The sequence below is a fragment of the Aricia agestis genome, chromosome Z (assembly GCF_905147365.1).
Source record: "Aricia agestis chromosome Z, ilAriAges1.1, whole genome shotgun sequence".
Lineage (NCBI taxonomy): Eukaryota > Metazoa > Arthropoda > Insecta > Lepidoptera > Lycaenidae > Aricia > Aricia agestis.
The window spans coordinates 28929093-28947007 of NC_056428.1; the positions used below are offsets into that span (position 1 = coordinate 28929093).

The 17915-nt window shown below is 35.0% G+C and overlaps 1 protein-coding gene across 3 annotated transcripts in view; it reads right to left on the bottom strand.

The window, feature by feature from the left end:
* The window catches only part of LOC121739355 (protein apterous-like), a 78191-nt gene that overhangs the window by 9288 nt on the left and 50988 nt on the right, over positions 1–17915 (bottom strand). For all 3 annotated transcript variants that reach the window (XM_042131765.1, XM_042131764.1, XM_042131762.1), the window contains exons 3-4: positions 12529–12702; positions 11818–12074 (exon numbers count right to left, since the gene is read on the bottom strand). In XM_042131765.1, the coding sequence (XP_041987699.1) occupies positions 11818–12074; positions 12529–12702 (431 nt within the window). The remainder of the gene's footprint in view (positions 1–11817; positions 12075–12528; positions 12703–17915) is intronic.

Sequence of the window (17915 nt, forward strand, 5' to 3'; positions counted from 1 at the left end):
ACCGGGAAACCTACAAGTTTATTCTCAAGTTATAAGGAAAACTCAAACAATTATGTATACAAATACTCAACAACATAGACAAAAAGTCTAAAATTTTCCATTATTTACTTTAGCCAGAATTTTCATTTACTAGCCAAAATTGCTAACCAAAATTTTCCGCATACCATCTGTTTATCGGCAGATGTAATTCTCTGATCGATATTGCGGCAACTCGTGCTAAAAGCCGCGCAATTAGTACTAGTAATTACCCGTTCGCAACTTTACTGCCACTACGGTCGTTAACGTCAACACTACACGCTCCATTTTGCTCACAATATTACGGGAACTGAGGATTAATCTCGATTAACTATTGTACATAGACGAGTAAGTAAGAAAAATATTACCAACCTCAGTATTCCAATTGCTCTATAACATAGGCTATTGAGCCAACAAAAATGATGTCCAAATTCATTACTCTATTTTTACCATTTTAATGCAACGTTTAAAACTATTGGTCATTTGAAATACGACAGTCTTTAGGCATTGTAATTTGAAATACAAAATATAATTTGTGTTGTGTGTGTGCATCATGTGTTTTGTAAAGCAACTGTCTTAAAACTGTCGTGTCTCAATCAAGAGCCCCACCATTTTGTAGTTTGTTAGCAAACAGATTTAATCGAACAAGTAACAATAGTACGGGAGCCCAAGAACAAATGACAAAATACAAAAAATCTGCTTGTTAGGGTTCCGTTAGTCAAGCAAGTTTTGTTGATTACAGAACCCTATAACGGAACCCTAACGACCTAATTTTTGTATATTGATAGATTAATAGTCATATAATTTAAGAGTAACATTGTCCTACAAATAAAACAGTCCATATTTTAGGACCATCAATTCAAAGTATGAAATCCTTTCTATCTATGTTAACTAACACTTTCGAGATTTTTCGCAAATAAAATGTTGTTCGTCTTATCAAAATGAAGCTACTCACAAAAAATTTGCTTGATAGTAATAAAAGAATATTGTTCTAGGGCTCCCGTACTACCAATATGCTTTATACTTACAGAGTGTACAGATTAAATAAATACCAAGATACTACACGTCGTTTATACTGAGGCAATTTCATTTACATGCACACCCAATTATAATGTACAGTTGATATCTAACTTCACTACTTGTTCTGGATGTGATCGGTCCACTGGAAAAATAATAAAAAACAACCCTCAATTGTCTAATTCGTATAACTCTTTCTATACATTTAATTCGGTCTGACATAACATTCGGTCATAACATTCAGCTACCCATGTCTGTCTACTCTGCCCATGTGGTCTGTAGCTCATGCAAGAATATTAACTACGCATAGCTTAATTTTGCATGACTATAATCATCGAAGTTATCATCGATCATCGAAGTTAATAATATTAGTGCCTACTCCATTTTTTAGACACTAACAAATTATATCAATTAAATAATTTACTTCAGTTATTAAACCATTCATTGATTTTAAACTTTGAATTTTGCGAAGTAAAATAAAATCGGAGCCGTACGCTTCCGTACATTTCATAATACTTTGTAATATCGATACACATTCCGTTTTGTTAATTAAAATTTTAATTAGTATTTCAACTATTTTAGTTATAATAAAATTCTTAGTAACATACCGCCATACCTTGACCAGTTGACTAGAACATAATAAAGGTGGTCCCACACCGATCGCAGTCGAGATTCGCCGCGTTGACGGAACGTTTGTATTTGCCTGACATGATTTACGCACCCGCCGGCTGCGATAACGCCGCCGACAAAACAATTAAGACCTCCGTGCACACACAATAACTACGATGACTCAAAAACGACCGAAGAAACTAGGTCCGAGGACGGCTCATCCTACGCTGGTGGCCACGCGACCGCTTCGGGCGCTCGTGCAAAGCCTAGGCGATACGGTCTCTTGCTAAACAGACGAGTATTTGCATACAAGAGAATTTCTGAATACCTAAATGGCACTCGAACTCGCCATGGGAATGTGTAAAATGAACCGAATATATCACCCGGCTATTTAGGGCCGGGGCAAAAAAGTTTCGGGCTTCATCGAGTTATCGACACGTTACATCGGCGGGCGCGTCCTCAAATAAGACATTATTAATAGATTGAGACACAAAATGTACGCAGATAACGTACAGGATGGGGAAAAAAATTATAAAAAAGGGCGGGTGGGCCATAAAAAGATCATTGCGATCCCATAAATCGTACACACCATTCATGTAAGGTCGGTAAAAAAACGGAGATTTCCTATGCGATAGCTCCGTCCGGTGGCCACTAAATTTTTTATACCTGTCGTTATTGTCCTTTGGATGATGATGCAAAAACGAGAAGGTTAAATGACAGTAGTAAAACATCCGAGTCATACTATTGCACAATGGACGGGCTATTCTGAGGAGCATACGGCTTAGGAACACAAATAGTTTAGGGTCAAGAAGACCTGAAAGGATTCTAGCAACTGGAATTCATAATCATCGTAAAGCAGGGTTGCTCTATAATATATGCTTCTCCCGCGAAACTCTCCATACTAAAAACTTGCAGTCATATTAAATTTAAGACGCCCTGTCGTAGCAACCTAACTTCTTAATCATATTATGTTGTATGCTTATCTGTACCGAGCAAGTGCTGTTCATGTAAAACTTGGCTAAAGCTGTGTCAACATAAGAGTGGATACCGCCTCGCCGAGTACTATTAATAGTTTCAAAACTTCCTCGTGCGTTTCAGTCTCAAATCACTCCAACATCTTAAATTAGAATTTGAGGGAAACATCTCTAATTGGCCAAACTTGAGGCAAAAACAAGGTTCGATAAGTTCTTTTTATTTTTTATTAACACGACTATTAATATCGTAGATAAGATGTCCGAGTATCATCTTATAGAAGACCCCGCTGCGCGGTCGATAGGTGTTCTAATGCATTAGAATTGAAATATAAACAATTATTATGTCTAACATTCGATTAATTTATTCGACGCGTAAGAACCGGTAGGGGGCGCTACCGACCACTTAACCTGATACCGCTCATATTTCATGTTATTACTCCAAAACGTAAAGATAGACATCAATATCAAAATACATGGAATATATTACAACGTACGCAGCATGAGACAACTTAAAGAACGACTAAAATATCAACACGAATTTTGTCGCGAATAAAATGTCGTATTTTAGTGATCATTTATTTTATGGATTATACGGCTCGGGAAAAAAGATTTTTAAGTTAGAAATTCATACTAAGAAATGGTTCTGTCCGGACGTCCATTGATAAAAATCTGCAATGGGATCGCAGTAAATAAAACGGAAATAAACAAAAAAGGTACACCACAAAGAAAGTATCTATTACCTCGGCCGTGAGACGAGGTCTTATCCTAGCTGGCACCTGGAAATAATATGGTGTCTCGAAGACTTCTAATAATAGTATTTTATGGATATTTTGATATTAATGATATGTAGTTATGACGACCTCTGTGGCTCAGTGGTGAGCGCGTTGGTAGCTCAAGCCGGGGGTCGCGGGTTCGAATCCCGCCGACGGAACAAAAAAGTTTTCAATGTTCCCGGGTCTGGATGTGTATTAAATATGTGTATGATATAATAAAAATCTTAAATATAATATGTATAGTATAAAAGTATAGTATAAAATTTCCGTTGTCTGGTACCTGTAACACAAGTCCTTTAGGTACTTAGCACGGGGCCAGACTGGCGTGGTGTGAAGCGTCCATAGATATAAAAAAAAAGTTATAGAATATAATTATTATATCCATTATTTAATTACTCATTCGTCTCAAAAACTAAGTTTCCTACTACCTTTTTCAATTTACTACCCAAGAAAAAAGAAACTAATAAACCAAATCAACAGCCTTTGTGCATTTGGCAGTATAAAATTAAAAACAAAACTCTTTATTCCAAATTCAAAAGAGGTCCGAGTAATAAATAAGGTTTTAATATAAAGCTATTGGGTCGGTGTGCCACTGATACAGATGTCTGGTGCGCGATAGCGGCGGTTACAAAACGAAACAACATGGATATCACATTAGTCGACTGACGTGTAGTGAGACCATAAGTAAAAGAAAATTATAAATTACATTTTATTCATTACCGTATTAAAGGGTCGTTATTTATTTTAAAGATAACTAGTGTTTAGCGAGTAATCTACGCCGATGACGGCTACCTAATAAATTAAAGATATAACTTCATTTTTCTTTCACAGCGGAATAGCGTTTATAAAGGGCCGTCTTCATTACTACTAGTATTCCGCGGCTTTACATACGCACTTATTTGTTGTTTCTTTTTTGATGATTTATATCATATTTATGTACTTAGTATGATATCTCATCTGAAACTTTGTTAATGGTTTTAATATCTCGTATCTGCAACAAAATACTGATTGAAACGTGGTAGTTTACTTACTAGATTAATTTAGGTTAGTAAACATATCACATTTTAAAACATAAAAAACTTATACTTAACATACTATGTGAAACTTCTACGAAAATCAAAAAAGTATAACAGCCCGCTCTTTGTTGACAACTTTCGTGACATTGTTATCTTTTATCGGTACAAAAAACAAAAGAAACTTTAAAAGTATCGGTGCAGCATTTTTGTAAATAAAAAAAGTAAAAAATTTATTATTTTTCCGAACCAACTACCGTCCGCAACGGAACGCAGCCACCATATCAGTTTAATCGTCGGACGCTACTCGAAAGGTCCCTCGATACAAAAAAATGTCCACCCAGCACATATTTTGGCGGGAAATAAATCACCAGACGTATATACAACTTATTGGTTGGGAAGCTGAAAGATAAAAAGTTTGAGAGTATCTGAATTGAAGAAACGTTTTAAGATAAGTAGGTACTAACCCCAATATTGTGAAAGCAGATGATGGTGAATTGATGAAAATTTTAAGAGTAATATCAAAATCAGCTCATTTACGAATTACCTTTTTTCTTTAAGGCAACTTGAAAATATCATTTTAAAACTGTTTCTGTTTAGGATTTAAGAGCATTATAATTACCGATTTTTAAAGGACAAAAAACCTAATGATATTTAGGACTTAGGAGAGACCTTTGAGGAGGCCTTTGCTTGCAGTGGGACACCATGGGCTCATAAAAAATATTTAGGGCATTATATAATTGGTATGAAGCATGGTAGGGAGGGTGACAGGGCAGATGCGACTTCATTACGGCATAACTTACTCCCGTTAAAGTAGGAAATGTTTTTTGTCTGCCCCTTACAGGTAATTTATGGTCACGTCCCAAAACGACTTCTTGCTGTCGAAATATTTCAGTTCGAAACTCAATTCCGAGGAACAATTTAAAAAGTAATTACACGTGTACTTCGCGAAAGATTTTTATGATAAACTAGCTGTAACTTCGTTCGCGTATTCGTTAAGTACGCTTGCAGAAATCATAACTATTGTAAATCCTTTCCCTGGACTAAAAGGACCTCCAGACCAATAGCACCCAAGATATCAGTGCACAAGTCACACTTTCGCATATTTCAACTTGCCTAGATTTTTAACCAAATAACGAAAAGTAAAAGTACACGATGGTTAAATTGCTATTTACTATTTTCATTTTTGTGTTGCTTTTTGAAACATTAAAATTTTTCTAACCTACACCTGTGTCATCTTAATATTAAATTACTTTAAATAAATCCAATATATTTTTTGACAGTATATTGGATGGCAACATAATATCTAGGTTAATTACAACATATTACATAATATTCTTGGTCAATCACGTGTTCCTCTACCCCATCAATAAATTTTCTCTACGGCAGCACATGAATGAATTATGTAATTTATCCTGTCGGTTTTTATTGAAAGCTTGCAATTATCTTGTTCGTAAATTGCCCGTAACAATAACTTTTGCTACTCACTAGCTACAGTTTTTTACAATAAATCTTCTCATTATAAATATATTACATACTCTACTTACTCCTACAATCAAAATATCGATGCACAAAATTTTATACATGTTTTGACATATTTTATGAAGTTTTGTGCCACGATTTGCCGTTTGGACTATAGAGTTCACACAATCACACACTTATGTACCGTATTCCGTACCTTTCACGAAAACCGGGTTTCCTTATAAATGCAACCAAAGATGGTGCGGCGAAAAAACGGACCTTATTTGCGAAAACGGATGGTTACATACCTACTTGCCCTTATACGACGGGCGATGTTGAAAATTTAAGGAGGCATAAAGAAGCTTTATATAACTTATATATACCGATTGTAGAGCTTCCGTAAACGGTTGAATGGCTTTTTCATCGAATGTATTTCGGTACAGTTTTATGCACCTTTTGAATTTACATAACATTTTTATTCAACTAAAAAAGTAAGACTATTATTGTATGATCCAGTTAACAGGCAATGTGTATTTCAATAAAACCTTTAAGGTAAATTAATACGGAATTTTCAAAGTTCACTTAAGAAATGTCGTATCAGATTTGGTTAGATCTGTCAGTGAAGAGTTTCTGAGTAACAGTCGTTATAGTTCATAAAAGTTCGAATTCACTCAGATAAAGATAAAGTAATCTATTTTCTACTCGACAGAAAATTCTACACACTACCTTTTTATCTTTATGCTTATAACACTTCTTGGACAATAACCAACCTATTTGAATGTGATGATTTTTAGATCTGTTAAGAAGATTTTATAATAATTTATAACTTTATATTTAAACCATGTATTCTACTTATAATATATTTCTTTACACGAAATCCATGAAGAGGAAAGTACGTTTTAGTAAAAAAAACTTCACAATTCACATAACTACTTTTTTGTCTAGAATTTCGACAACATTTTTTAATACTTAAAAATGTTCTAATGTTAGGAGTACCCATGACATTAATGTACAATTTATGAGTATATTATTTTACTTGAAACCTTATTCAATGATTGAGAAACATGAAATGTAGGAGCTCAGACATCTAACATTAACATTTTTGACTTGGAATATGATATAATATGTCGTCTTACAACTAAATACCAGTTTGAAGAATTTAACGCATAATAAAAATATTACCAGGAACCTCAATTAAATGATATGATAGATTCCATAATCCATAATTGTTATAGTTCCCAATTTCAAAGTTATTTAAGATGATACGATAAGTCCGTGCTGCTATTCTAATATTACATTACAACATATAATATTAATATACTATTGACTGTTTAATATACCCACAAGACACTATTGAGTCAGCAAACGCTTGAAAAACTTTAATTTCCGTGCAATATTATACTTCCATACTAATATCATAAATGCGAAAGTGTACCTGTCTATCTGTCTGTTACCTCTTCACGCCCAAACCGCTGAACCGATTTGGCTGAAATTTGGTATGGAGATACTTGGAGTCCCGGGAAAGGACATAGGATCCTTTTATGTCGGAAAAATGTACGGTTCCCACGCCAAAATTCGTTATTTTGGCGCAACGGAGTTGCAGGCGTTATCTAGTTATGTAATATTTATTTGAAATGATAAAAATAATAAAGAAGTCTAAAGTATTTAAAACTTAAATAATAATTATATCTATGGACGCTTCACACCACGTCAGTCTGGCCCCGTGCTAAGTACCTAAAGGACTTGTGTTACATGTACCAGTCAACGGAAATATATTTAATACTTTTATACTATACATATATTTAAGATTTTTATTATATCATACACATATTTAATACACATCCAGACCCGGGAACATTGAAACTTTTTGTTCCGTCGGCGGGATTCGAACCCGCGACCCCCGGCTTGAGCTACCAACGCGCTCACCACTGAGCCACAGAGGTCGTTAAGAGGTTTATCGTAGCTTCACCAAGCTTTTTACTAAGATACGCTTGTTTTTGCAAATATTATCTAATAAGTATAGAAAAATAAGTCGGGTTTTCCTTCCTGACGCTATAACTCCAGTTTTGAATTCGTTGGAAAGGTCTCGGGCTTCGTGAGGTCTATAGAAAAAAAATCAGAAAAAACTTCAAGATAAAATCAGGAAAACAGGGAAAATCATTTTATGGCAAAACGACATTTTGACGCGTATTTGGTAGAACTCTACCTACCTTAACCAAAAACAGTGTAAACGTAACAATTAAGGAATGTAATTGATAGCGGAAAACTTTATTTTATTCATTATGTTTATAAATAAAATATATATTTTTAAATAAAGTCTAGACTGGTAGTAGGTATTACGTTTTTGCCAAAACTAAGTACAAATTATTGTACTGTTTATAATTTGGTAACTAATAAATAATTATTACTTCTGCGCTCACCGTGAATTCTGGGAATTAGTCTGCCATTTTTTCAATTTACTAAATTAAACTCCATGACAGCTATTATTTATAAATTATTATAAAACCAACACAAATTAAAGAATTCTCTCTCTACTTAAATGTATTAAATATAATTATAATTAAACATAAATGGTAATTTTATGAATTCATTGAATTTCCTCGTAAAGGTGCGGAAATGAGCGGTTGTGCTGTTTATGATCACTCGAAATGACTTTTATAATTATTTTTATTTACCTTATGCCTATTAATGTAAGTGTGAAAAAGTTTATGTTATAAAAAAGAATTTCGAAATGAAAAAGCTCTTCTTGGAAAGTTGACTGAAAAATCTTTAACCGGTTTATATAGCCAAAGCACGTATCTCTAAAAGTGCCAGATATAATTTTCGAAAGCCTTTTTTTAGGTTTTTTATGTAAAGATGAAGAGATGAGAATGCCCACTTGCATTCGATAGTATCGAAGCGAAAAGTCGTCAAATATTTATTTATTTCTAACTTTGCCGTCAAAATTACGGAATGCAAGGTAACTATTTTAAAAGTGCCAAGGACAATTAAGCGTTAAAATTGAATAGCTCTGAGTGTGCAGATATTATGCTTATATTTTATATTCGTTATACAATATTGAAATGTAAATATATAAAAGTTGAAACTAAAATATGCATGTCGAGTTTGAAGATCAAAATTATAACAGTAAATGAGCGAGTAAATATAAAACGTCTACTTATTTCTTTTTTGCAACTAGGTTTTAAGCTGCGAATAATAAAATATACAGTTGGTTGTCACTTATCACACTCGGGTCGGTCATACAATTTTAGTTGCCAGTAAAATACATTTTGTAACAGTAAAAAGAGCCATATTTGAGCATTCCCGTCTATGGCCGTTCTACACTGTATTCAGTTTCGATGGCTTAAGTTATATAAAAACCACTGTAACTATGGAGCTAATAATACTCCATAATGTCTATGTATACACGCCCCTTTCCGTCTAAGATTTATGCTTACATAACTGAAATCTCGCTCATATTTTGGTTTCATTTTACTTGGGGTGGCGCACCCTTCGATCCTGGATCAGAATTAGGAACAAATATAAAATATGATATCCTGTGTGAATACGCTTAAGCCTGGTTACAAGTTTCTTTTGATTGCGTATTAAACCAGTTGGAAAATATTTGTAAAAAGCCCTGAATATCTAACAGAGATCAGGTGCAATGTTTAATTTCTTTAAAATGGTAAGGTATCAACGTTCTATAGATATTAAATACTTTATAATTTTTTTGTTAGCTAGCTTAAAAAGTGAAAAAATAAACAGAATAAATTAAGATCACAAAGGAGAGTAACAAGAGCAAGTCATTATTATTCATCGGCAATAACCATGGATTATACAGATATACATATACGGTACACTGCAAACTGAAGCTACGGAAAATATAGACTTATTTGTTGGTGAAAATAAACTGTCGGTAAGTCGGTTCATTGAAATGCGGTGAGTATGATGAACCCCGATGTCGGACACGCGAGGAACCTGTTGCCGCTAAAATAAACCTAGACTCATTTCGGTGTGATTTGTACACACTCACGTCAAAATTATTGATAAAAGTTTACTATAGATACTTATTCGGATTCCTGTTGAAAATACGGCAGCGGCTGCATAAATGTGCGATAAATTGTGTTTCTTAGCTATAGGTTGTATGAATTTATTTCCCATGACCCTAATAACGCAAATAATTTTAAACGTTAAGTTAGCATAATAATGTAACTGTATTTTTACTTTTTCGTTAACAGAATAAATGTAAACTTTGAGATAAAAAAAAAAAAGATATTTAAACATAATGCAGGCAAAAAATTCACTATAATATTTTGATAGCCAACTTATTCATGAATATTATTATTCACGAGATACTCTACAGACCCTAGAAAAAATGTAATTATTCAAGTACGAGTAGTATTCTTATATCGGCGCCGACGCAGCATGTTCAATTGTATCTGTCACCGTGATCTTATCAGACAAAGCTCCGTAAAATTAATCCTATCAGAGTAACATGTACAAAAGAGGCCACTAACCGTCACAAAAAATACGATAAAAAATGTCGCAAGTTCATTGAGTATGTAGTCGGTTTGTTTAGAAACTTTAACAGGTGTAAGGTAACCTATTTTATTTCTTTATAGGCATATCGATATTTTTAGAACACATTACTATCTAATAATAAATGAAGTATGTGGTCAACACACACATGGAAAAGGAACCTGTATAAATTGTATAGCCTACTTTTGCGAACTTTGTTACAAAAACTGACGAGGATAGAATTTTTACTAAATACTTTGTAGCGTTTACTCAATTAATAATTATTTTATAAGCTTCTGAGACACACTTTACGCTGTTTTGTAAGAGTGATTTAGTATGCCGCATGCGTAATGCCTATACATCAATAATTTAACGAAATGTAAAAAAATATTTCAAGACTAGTTGTAGTATAAAAATACAATAATATCCTGTTTCGATCATCGTAAACATAAAATCTATAGGAGTGTAAGTAGCGACTTTATTAAACGTTCATAAGTGAATTGGTTATCTTGTAAAAAAAAGTCGTTTGGCCATATACAGAACGATTCGTGTTTCTATCGATGCAATTATTATTAGTAAAATGTATCGATTATTCAAATTAAATCGTATTGGCATCTTCTTAATCTGTAGGATCGATAATATCGATTTGTATAACACGACGATGTTATGATGTGCTGTTGTATACCTATACGGTCCATTACAAAAGTTCGAATTTTGAATAATATACTTTAAAATATTTTTGAGAACAGATTTTTTATGCTAATTGCAAGAAAGAAAAAAATAATAAAAATACGTAATTTTACAGTTAAGTTGCTTTGCAGATTTTTGTATAACTGTCAAAACATTTTTAGTTGTATCTTCATATCTAATTATATAAATACCTGTTATATAATTAACACTAAGAATAAATAATATTATATACGAACATTTTCGTACACACGTTAACGTAATTTCGAAATTAAGACGGAATTCTCGTCAAGAGAGTCGGTGTCGGTATACAAGTACTGTCGGTCCGATAAACGGACAGGTTTCGTTATCTCGGAAAGGGCAAAATGTACTTTTTATACACGGAAACCCGCCGTCGATAATCTGTGGTGGTAAGTGCAGTTTTGACTTTAATGTGTTAATAAAATTGTAACCTTTTTGGCCGTCGAAATATCCGAGCGCCGATTTGACGATAAATAACATCGAGTTGGCATAACTACAGCACAAACTACAGTTAGGCCTGACTCCTGAGTATTCTACGTCGTAACTTCGTAAGTCATAATGTTTTCGAAGCTGTCAAAATTTAGCGCGCCTGTCTAAAACCTAAGCGTAAATTATCACTTATCCAATATAATCTATTTTTTGGTTTTAATAAAAAGAAAATGTATCAAGTGATTGTGAATGACCCCATCCTCATTTTCATTGTAACCATAACTTCATCAACATACTTCGCCAGTCGCCAGCGGTACTCACCAAGGTTAGCGGACATGAGGTCTTGGTCTTTGGGCTTCTTTTTCCGAGGGCGCCCCTTCTGTCGGGGCGGTGGCGCTACCGCCCCGTTGAAGAACGGACCCTTGGGTATGTCAGGTTCCACTCGAGCAAACTCCGGTGAAGGGTAAGGTGAGTAGTGGGAACCTTGAGGTGGTCCCCCGTAGGGACCGGGACACATCTGCGGTGGTCCCGTCACGGCCATATGCGGGCCGTAGTCCGGCATCGTTTCGTAGTGTAGCCTGCAAGGAGGTTATGCTTTGAACGTGCCTCTTCACAATGGTCCATGCTGACCTACCATAAGCCATCTCCATTGTGTTGACGGGGTGTATGATGGCGGACGATGGCCAGTGGATTGCCAGGCAGTAATGAGCCATGGGCCATAATTGTGTTTAACACCAAAGGATCGTGGTCTACAGTACATAATGTGCCCACTGTGTACTGGGGGCTTAATTAAAAACTTTATTGATTACGTTAGATAGGCACCAAAAAGTAGTGCAAAAACTAGACTGATACTGATGAAAAACACTGGAATTACTATTCCATTAATTCCAGTGGTTTTTCATCAAAATCAGTTCCATAAATATTTATCGCCACTATGTACAGGACGCCACCGTGTGTAGTAGGGCTAGCAATTAATATCATACCAGCATTTCCTTTTTTGCTCCATCTAACTACACGGAAAATTAGGTGTACCTGCAGTATACAGCCGAATCTCGGATGCCGAACGTGTCGCCCTTCGTCAGTCGTGTGCTACATAGTGCACAGGAGAAGCAGTGCACGTGGAAGACCAGGTCCCTCGCGCGCATCACCAGCTCCGAGGCCGAGATGGGCGTGTTGCATCGCGCACACCGCTTCGAACCGTATAACCTGGAAAGAAGATTTTATTCAAATGGCATTCGACTGCGAAGTTTGATGCATAAGATTATAGGCATACCGCATAGTCAAAATGTATTCGACAGCGAGCATATCAAAAATGGATAGCATTTGGCGACGCTTGCGATGCATTATGCGTGTTTTGAATAATTTCAGCTTCGTTGCCAGTACACACTAGAGAGCTTTATTTTGCAGTCCAAAACAGTCTTTGCTAATAAACTACTTACCTATGTACCTTTAAAAACCCCAATAAATGCCATATATGTCTAGTGTACCAAACAGTTAAAATGATCTTGAGACTGTAGAATAATATTTTAACTGCTCCACGCTACTGTCTTACACCGTCCAAGATCGACTTTCATTTTGTAACAGAATGACAAGTCATTAATAAATGTCAATAAATGATTTATATCAGCACGATCTCAGTAAAGACTATTTATTAGAATTTAGAACAATTCACGACCAACATAGTTCTGTGTCACTTCACACTACCGTTCAGAATATTCGTCTCCACTCAAAACTCCTAATTTAAATTCAATTTCATGTTAATTCCCACTTAATTATAAATTTAAATATCATTATGCTATACGTGGAAGTATTAATTTATGTCTCATACAAAATATAGATTTATCTGCAATAGATAATAATAATATATTTTATTTACCCCAATAAAAATACTATTATAACTTTTGGATGCTTTTAATTTACGTTTGGATTTCGATAAAATACGTCGTTGATAAATAATCATGCTCTCAATTAAATATCGCGATTTACTTTTACATAGTTTAATAAGTAAAACTGTATACTATAATCACAGTGAAAACGTCATTTTAATTCTTTTTAGCTAAAGTGCGTTAAGTATAAATTTTAACATATTATTAAGTTACATTATTAATATCGTTCGCATTATTAATAAATGAATGGCAAATGGAATATCATATGTCATTCCCGCTCAGCTTATCAAGTAAATGGGTTTTAGTGAATCAAATAGATTGAGAATTTGTAATGAAGGAAGCAGGGACAGCTTTTGATAAACGTAATTGCCCTAACACTTTAGTGCTATCAGTAATTTATCGTCGAGAAAGAGAGCGCTAAGTCATTTATACTGATATTTTCTAGTGGAAATTTGCCAGTTTTTACTGGCCTGTCTCGTAATGAATAAGTTAGCTGTTAACTAAGTAGTTGTTCAATAATATTCCAATATTGTATTGTCTTTAGTAGGCGGTTATTGTTATAAGTTACAAGGCGAAAGTTTACATGTTCACACAAAAACTACTGAACGGATTTTGATCTTTAATATAATAGGTAGGCTCTGGATAACACTTAGGCTGACTTATCTCGAATAAGAATGTTGCTATAAAAAATTATTAACAACAGTGGAGCTGCGCTTATAAAAGATAACTAGCTACTTGATCGAGCTTTGCTCGGTATTCGATAAAACACGAATAAAAACACATTTTCTAAAAATGACTCCTAGCTAGATCGATTTATTGCCCCCGATACCCCCTATATATTAAGCTTGTCGTACTCTCACACGCAATAGAGACTAGAGAGGAAAAGATTTCGACTATCGAATGGAATCGGATATTCGAATTAACATATGCAGCTGATTCATATAAATCCAGGTGATACAGCCAGCTGTCTACATTCTAGTTAGATAATTAAAACCAGTCAAGGGTCGAGATTGAAGATAGCGGGTTCGACTCCCGAGTAAGTCATCCGTGTGGTCCCGATTCCACGACTCACCTATCTGCGATCGAGGGTTTCTAAAACTCGGACGAAATTAAGACATTGGTATGTATTTTATGGAGCGATAAACGCTGGTGTATTACGGATTTTATTAGTTCAATCAAACGAACACTTTTAAGGCCCCGCTGCACCCACGCGATCGGGTTTAATGTCTACATTTAATTACAACATCGTATGTATGTAGGGTTCAGCATGAAATTTTACTAATATAGCAAAGTTCTTAAACCCAGATTGATTGTAATAAATTAGACTCTTTTCACATACCTGTGAAAAAATAACTGCGCCAGAAAAAGAGATAGCGACAGGTTAATGGCTTTTTTTGTTTTAAATTCATAAGTCTAAAGCTGAAAATACTGAATTAAAATATTGGAGACTTTCACATAATAATTTCCTTCTAAAATACTATACTCTTTTATACTCGTATTGTGTAAGATCCTAAACAGTTGAATCCTTGGTATTCTGGTATTCATCATTATTATCTTACTCCAAGTTAAAATGAAGCTATTCAAGCAGTCGTGGACGTTGGTCACGAGCGATATTATCTAGATCCTAGACGGTCTGGGCTTGCTGTTGACCTAGGTCTCGCAGTAAACCCTAGGCGTCAGGCGATTAGATCTTTAACGATTTTTACAAAAGCACTAGATGTCTGATGTTACAATGTTTCGTATAATTATTATGTTTAGACTTATAGAAATTTATTCGATTAAAATATGTTACAGACATATTTTTTGCTTTTAAGACTTAGTTAATGAGAGCTATCGCAAGCTTATTTGCTTTACTTTGTCAGAAACTGCTTCCAAAAAAGGATTTTTATTTAGTTCTTTTTTAGATTTGACCAATCAGAACTTATTATACGTTGGTTAGAAAGAAAAATACAAATTCCTAGTTATGTTGTACTGAAACTGTACTATGGTAAGGTAATTAAGGATACTCTACATAGAGCTTTTTACCTCAAAAAAGATAACCAAAACCAGCTTTACCAACGTTATCGTAATCTCTAGTAATAGCTGCTACGTAAGTGCTATAAAATGGCAAAAACATTCACAACAATAAATTAGAAACCCATAGTACATATGTGTTGTATAATGTCGCAAGGTTAGCTGTGTAAAGTTTATGGGCGGTTTGGCTTTTAAATTTTTATTATATTCAGTGATTTGCTAGCTCCGTAGTGTTTTAGCACCTTTATAAGTATTTCGCATGTCTATTCGCGCAGGCATTCTACTTCTCTTAGTCGGTGCCTCTATGTTGTAAACTGTAGTGAGTCTGACACATTTTGACACTTATCCAAAACATCAATTGCTGTATTTCAATGCTAGGAGCGTAGAGAAAGCGCTATAAGGCTGTTGTAACTTGTAACCTCTGATGGAGTTGGAGTCAACTTTTGCGAAGATACGACTCTTTTTGAATTGGTAGCTAAGTAGAAAATTGGACTCCAGTCTCCAATACTAGAAAAAAGCAAAATATATGACGACCTCTGTGGCTCAGTAATTGGTGGGCTGTTGATGTTGGTAGTTCAAGCTGGGGGTCGCGGGTTTGAATCCCGCCGACGACGGAACAAAAATTTTTCAAAATTCCTTGGTCAAGGATGTGTATTATATGTATATCATATAATTAAAATCTTAAATGTATAATTAAAATCTTAAATGTATAAAAAGTATTAAATATATTTCCGTTGTCTGGTACCCGTAACACAAGTCCTTCAGGTATTTAGCACGGGCCAGACTGTCGTAGTGTGAAGCGTCCATAGATATTATTATTATTATATTTTTCTTTCACACTCTTATGGATTTTAGCGTTTCGTCTTTTGTGGAATAAAACTGCTCGGGTATATTGTACCTACCTACTAGTTCTACCATGTTATTCTTCTTTCGTCTCTAAAAGTGTTGTTAATTATCATATTTCCAACACTTTTAAGGGCACCATAATTATATTTTTCGAATGCATAATAGTAACAAATAAAACGAAACCGAAACGGTGAAACTTCCAATTCATTCATGAAATTCGATAAGTAATTAAAACCCGTCCGAGTTTCGGATACAAATGACCGACCGAATCCGAAACACCTAATCTTGTATACTAACGAGTGGTTACTGGTTAGCCTGGGATGTGTTAAATTTAGATTCACGAGACGTTTCGCATAGGATTGAGATTATGAGAATTAACAGAATTCTGAATACCTGCTAATATTATGAACGCAAAAGTGTGTGAGTTGCAGCGTTGCCAGATTTTTTTTGTGCCAAGTCGGGACTTTGGTACTTTTTGAGTGAAAGCGGGATTCTCCGGTCAAAAGCGGGACAATGTAAAAAAAGGTTTTATACCTTTTTTTGCATTGTCCCGCTTTTGACGAGCGAAAGTTTTTTTGAATTTATATCATTTTATTTGCGTTAAATAACGTTTACGGGACAATGGACAGCAAAAGTAGCCAAAGAAAATCCACCCCTCTACCTCCCACATACTTACGCTGCACGTACGTTCGGGCTTTCCCCGAACAGCGGGACTGAGCCTGTCCCGCGCGGGACATTTAATTTTGATGAAAAAATCGGGACGTCCCGCCAAAATCGGGACGTCTGGCAACGCTGGTGAGTTGTGACCAGTCAGCTGTGCGTTACCAGCTCTTCACAAATTCGGTTTGGTTTGTAAAAGTTAAGGTTGATTAAAAAAAATGCAGATAGAAGTTCCGAAGTCTGCGCTATAAATGAATTTTGTGACAACGGAGTTACGAGCGTCATCATGTTTTTTTTAATCGAGACTTAACGCGACTTATTTAAGTAGTAATGCTACTACGAGTACATACTTTTTCTCGACGAAAAAGTATGTACTCGTAATGGCATTACTACTTAAATAAGTCGCGTTAAGTCCCGATTAAAAAGTTTCATTATAATGCAACGCGAAAGTTTAAAATGTTGTCATCTAGTTTATTATGAATGAAGCAATACTCAACTCAACTTATACAATCCATAAGCTTGTTTTAGGCCTATTACTATCCTTTTAGATTCGTACATTTGGTTAAATGTTTTTATAATTTCTACACTAAAATTATATTTGTGGTGCCGACTGCTGAGTGGGCAATAATTTAGCAAAATTTCGGTTTACATAGCTAGTTTTTTATTTTTTATTTTTACCCAATATTTTATTAATTTTTTCTACATAACTATTTCTCCGTTGCCACATATCGCTGGCATTTTCGGTAGAATTTGATACCGTATGTTATCGGAGTTCGCATTGAGCACGTTTCACGCAAGAACCGCGAGGATTCGTCACGCGTCCACCAACAATGGCCGGCCCGCTTTATTGTGAATGACGTGTCACGCTAAACTAACACGCTATTCCACACCGATAAAAGCGCGCGCGATAAATGAAATACCTACTGGCGAAAATAAAAGTCGCAGCAACAAACATTGATGACGATAGAAGGCTCCATTTGTATGCATCCACGCGAACGAGCGGTTTGACCGCTA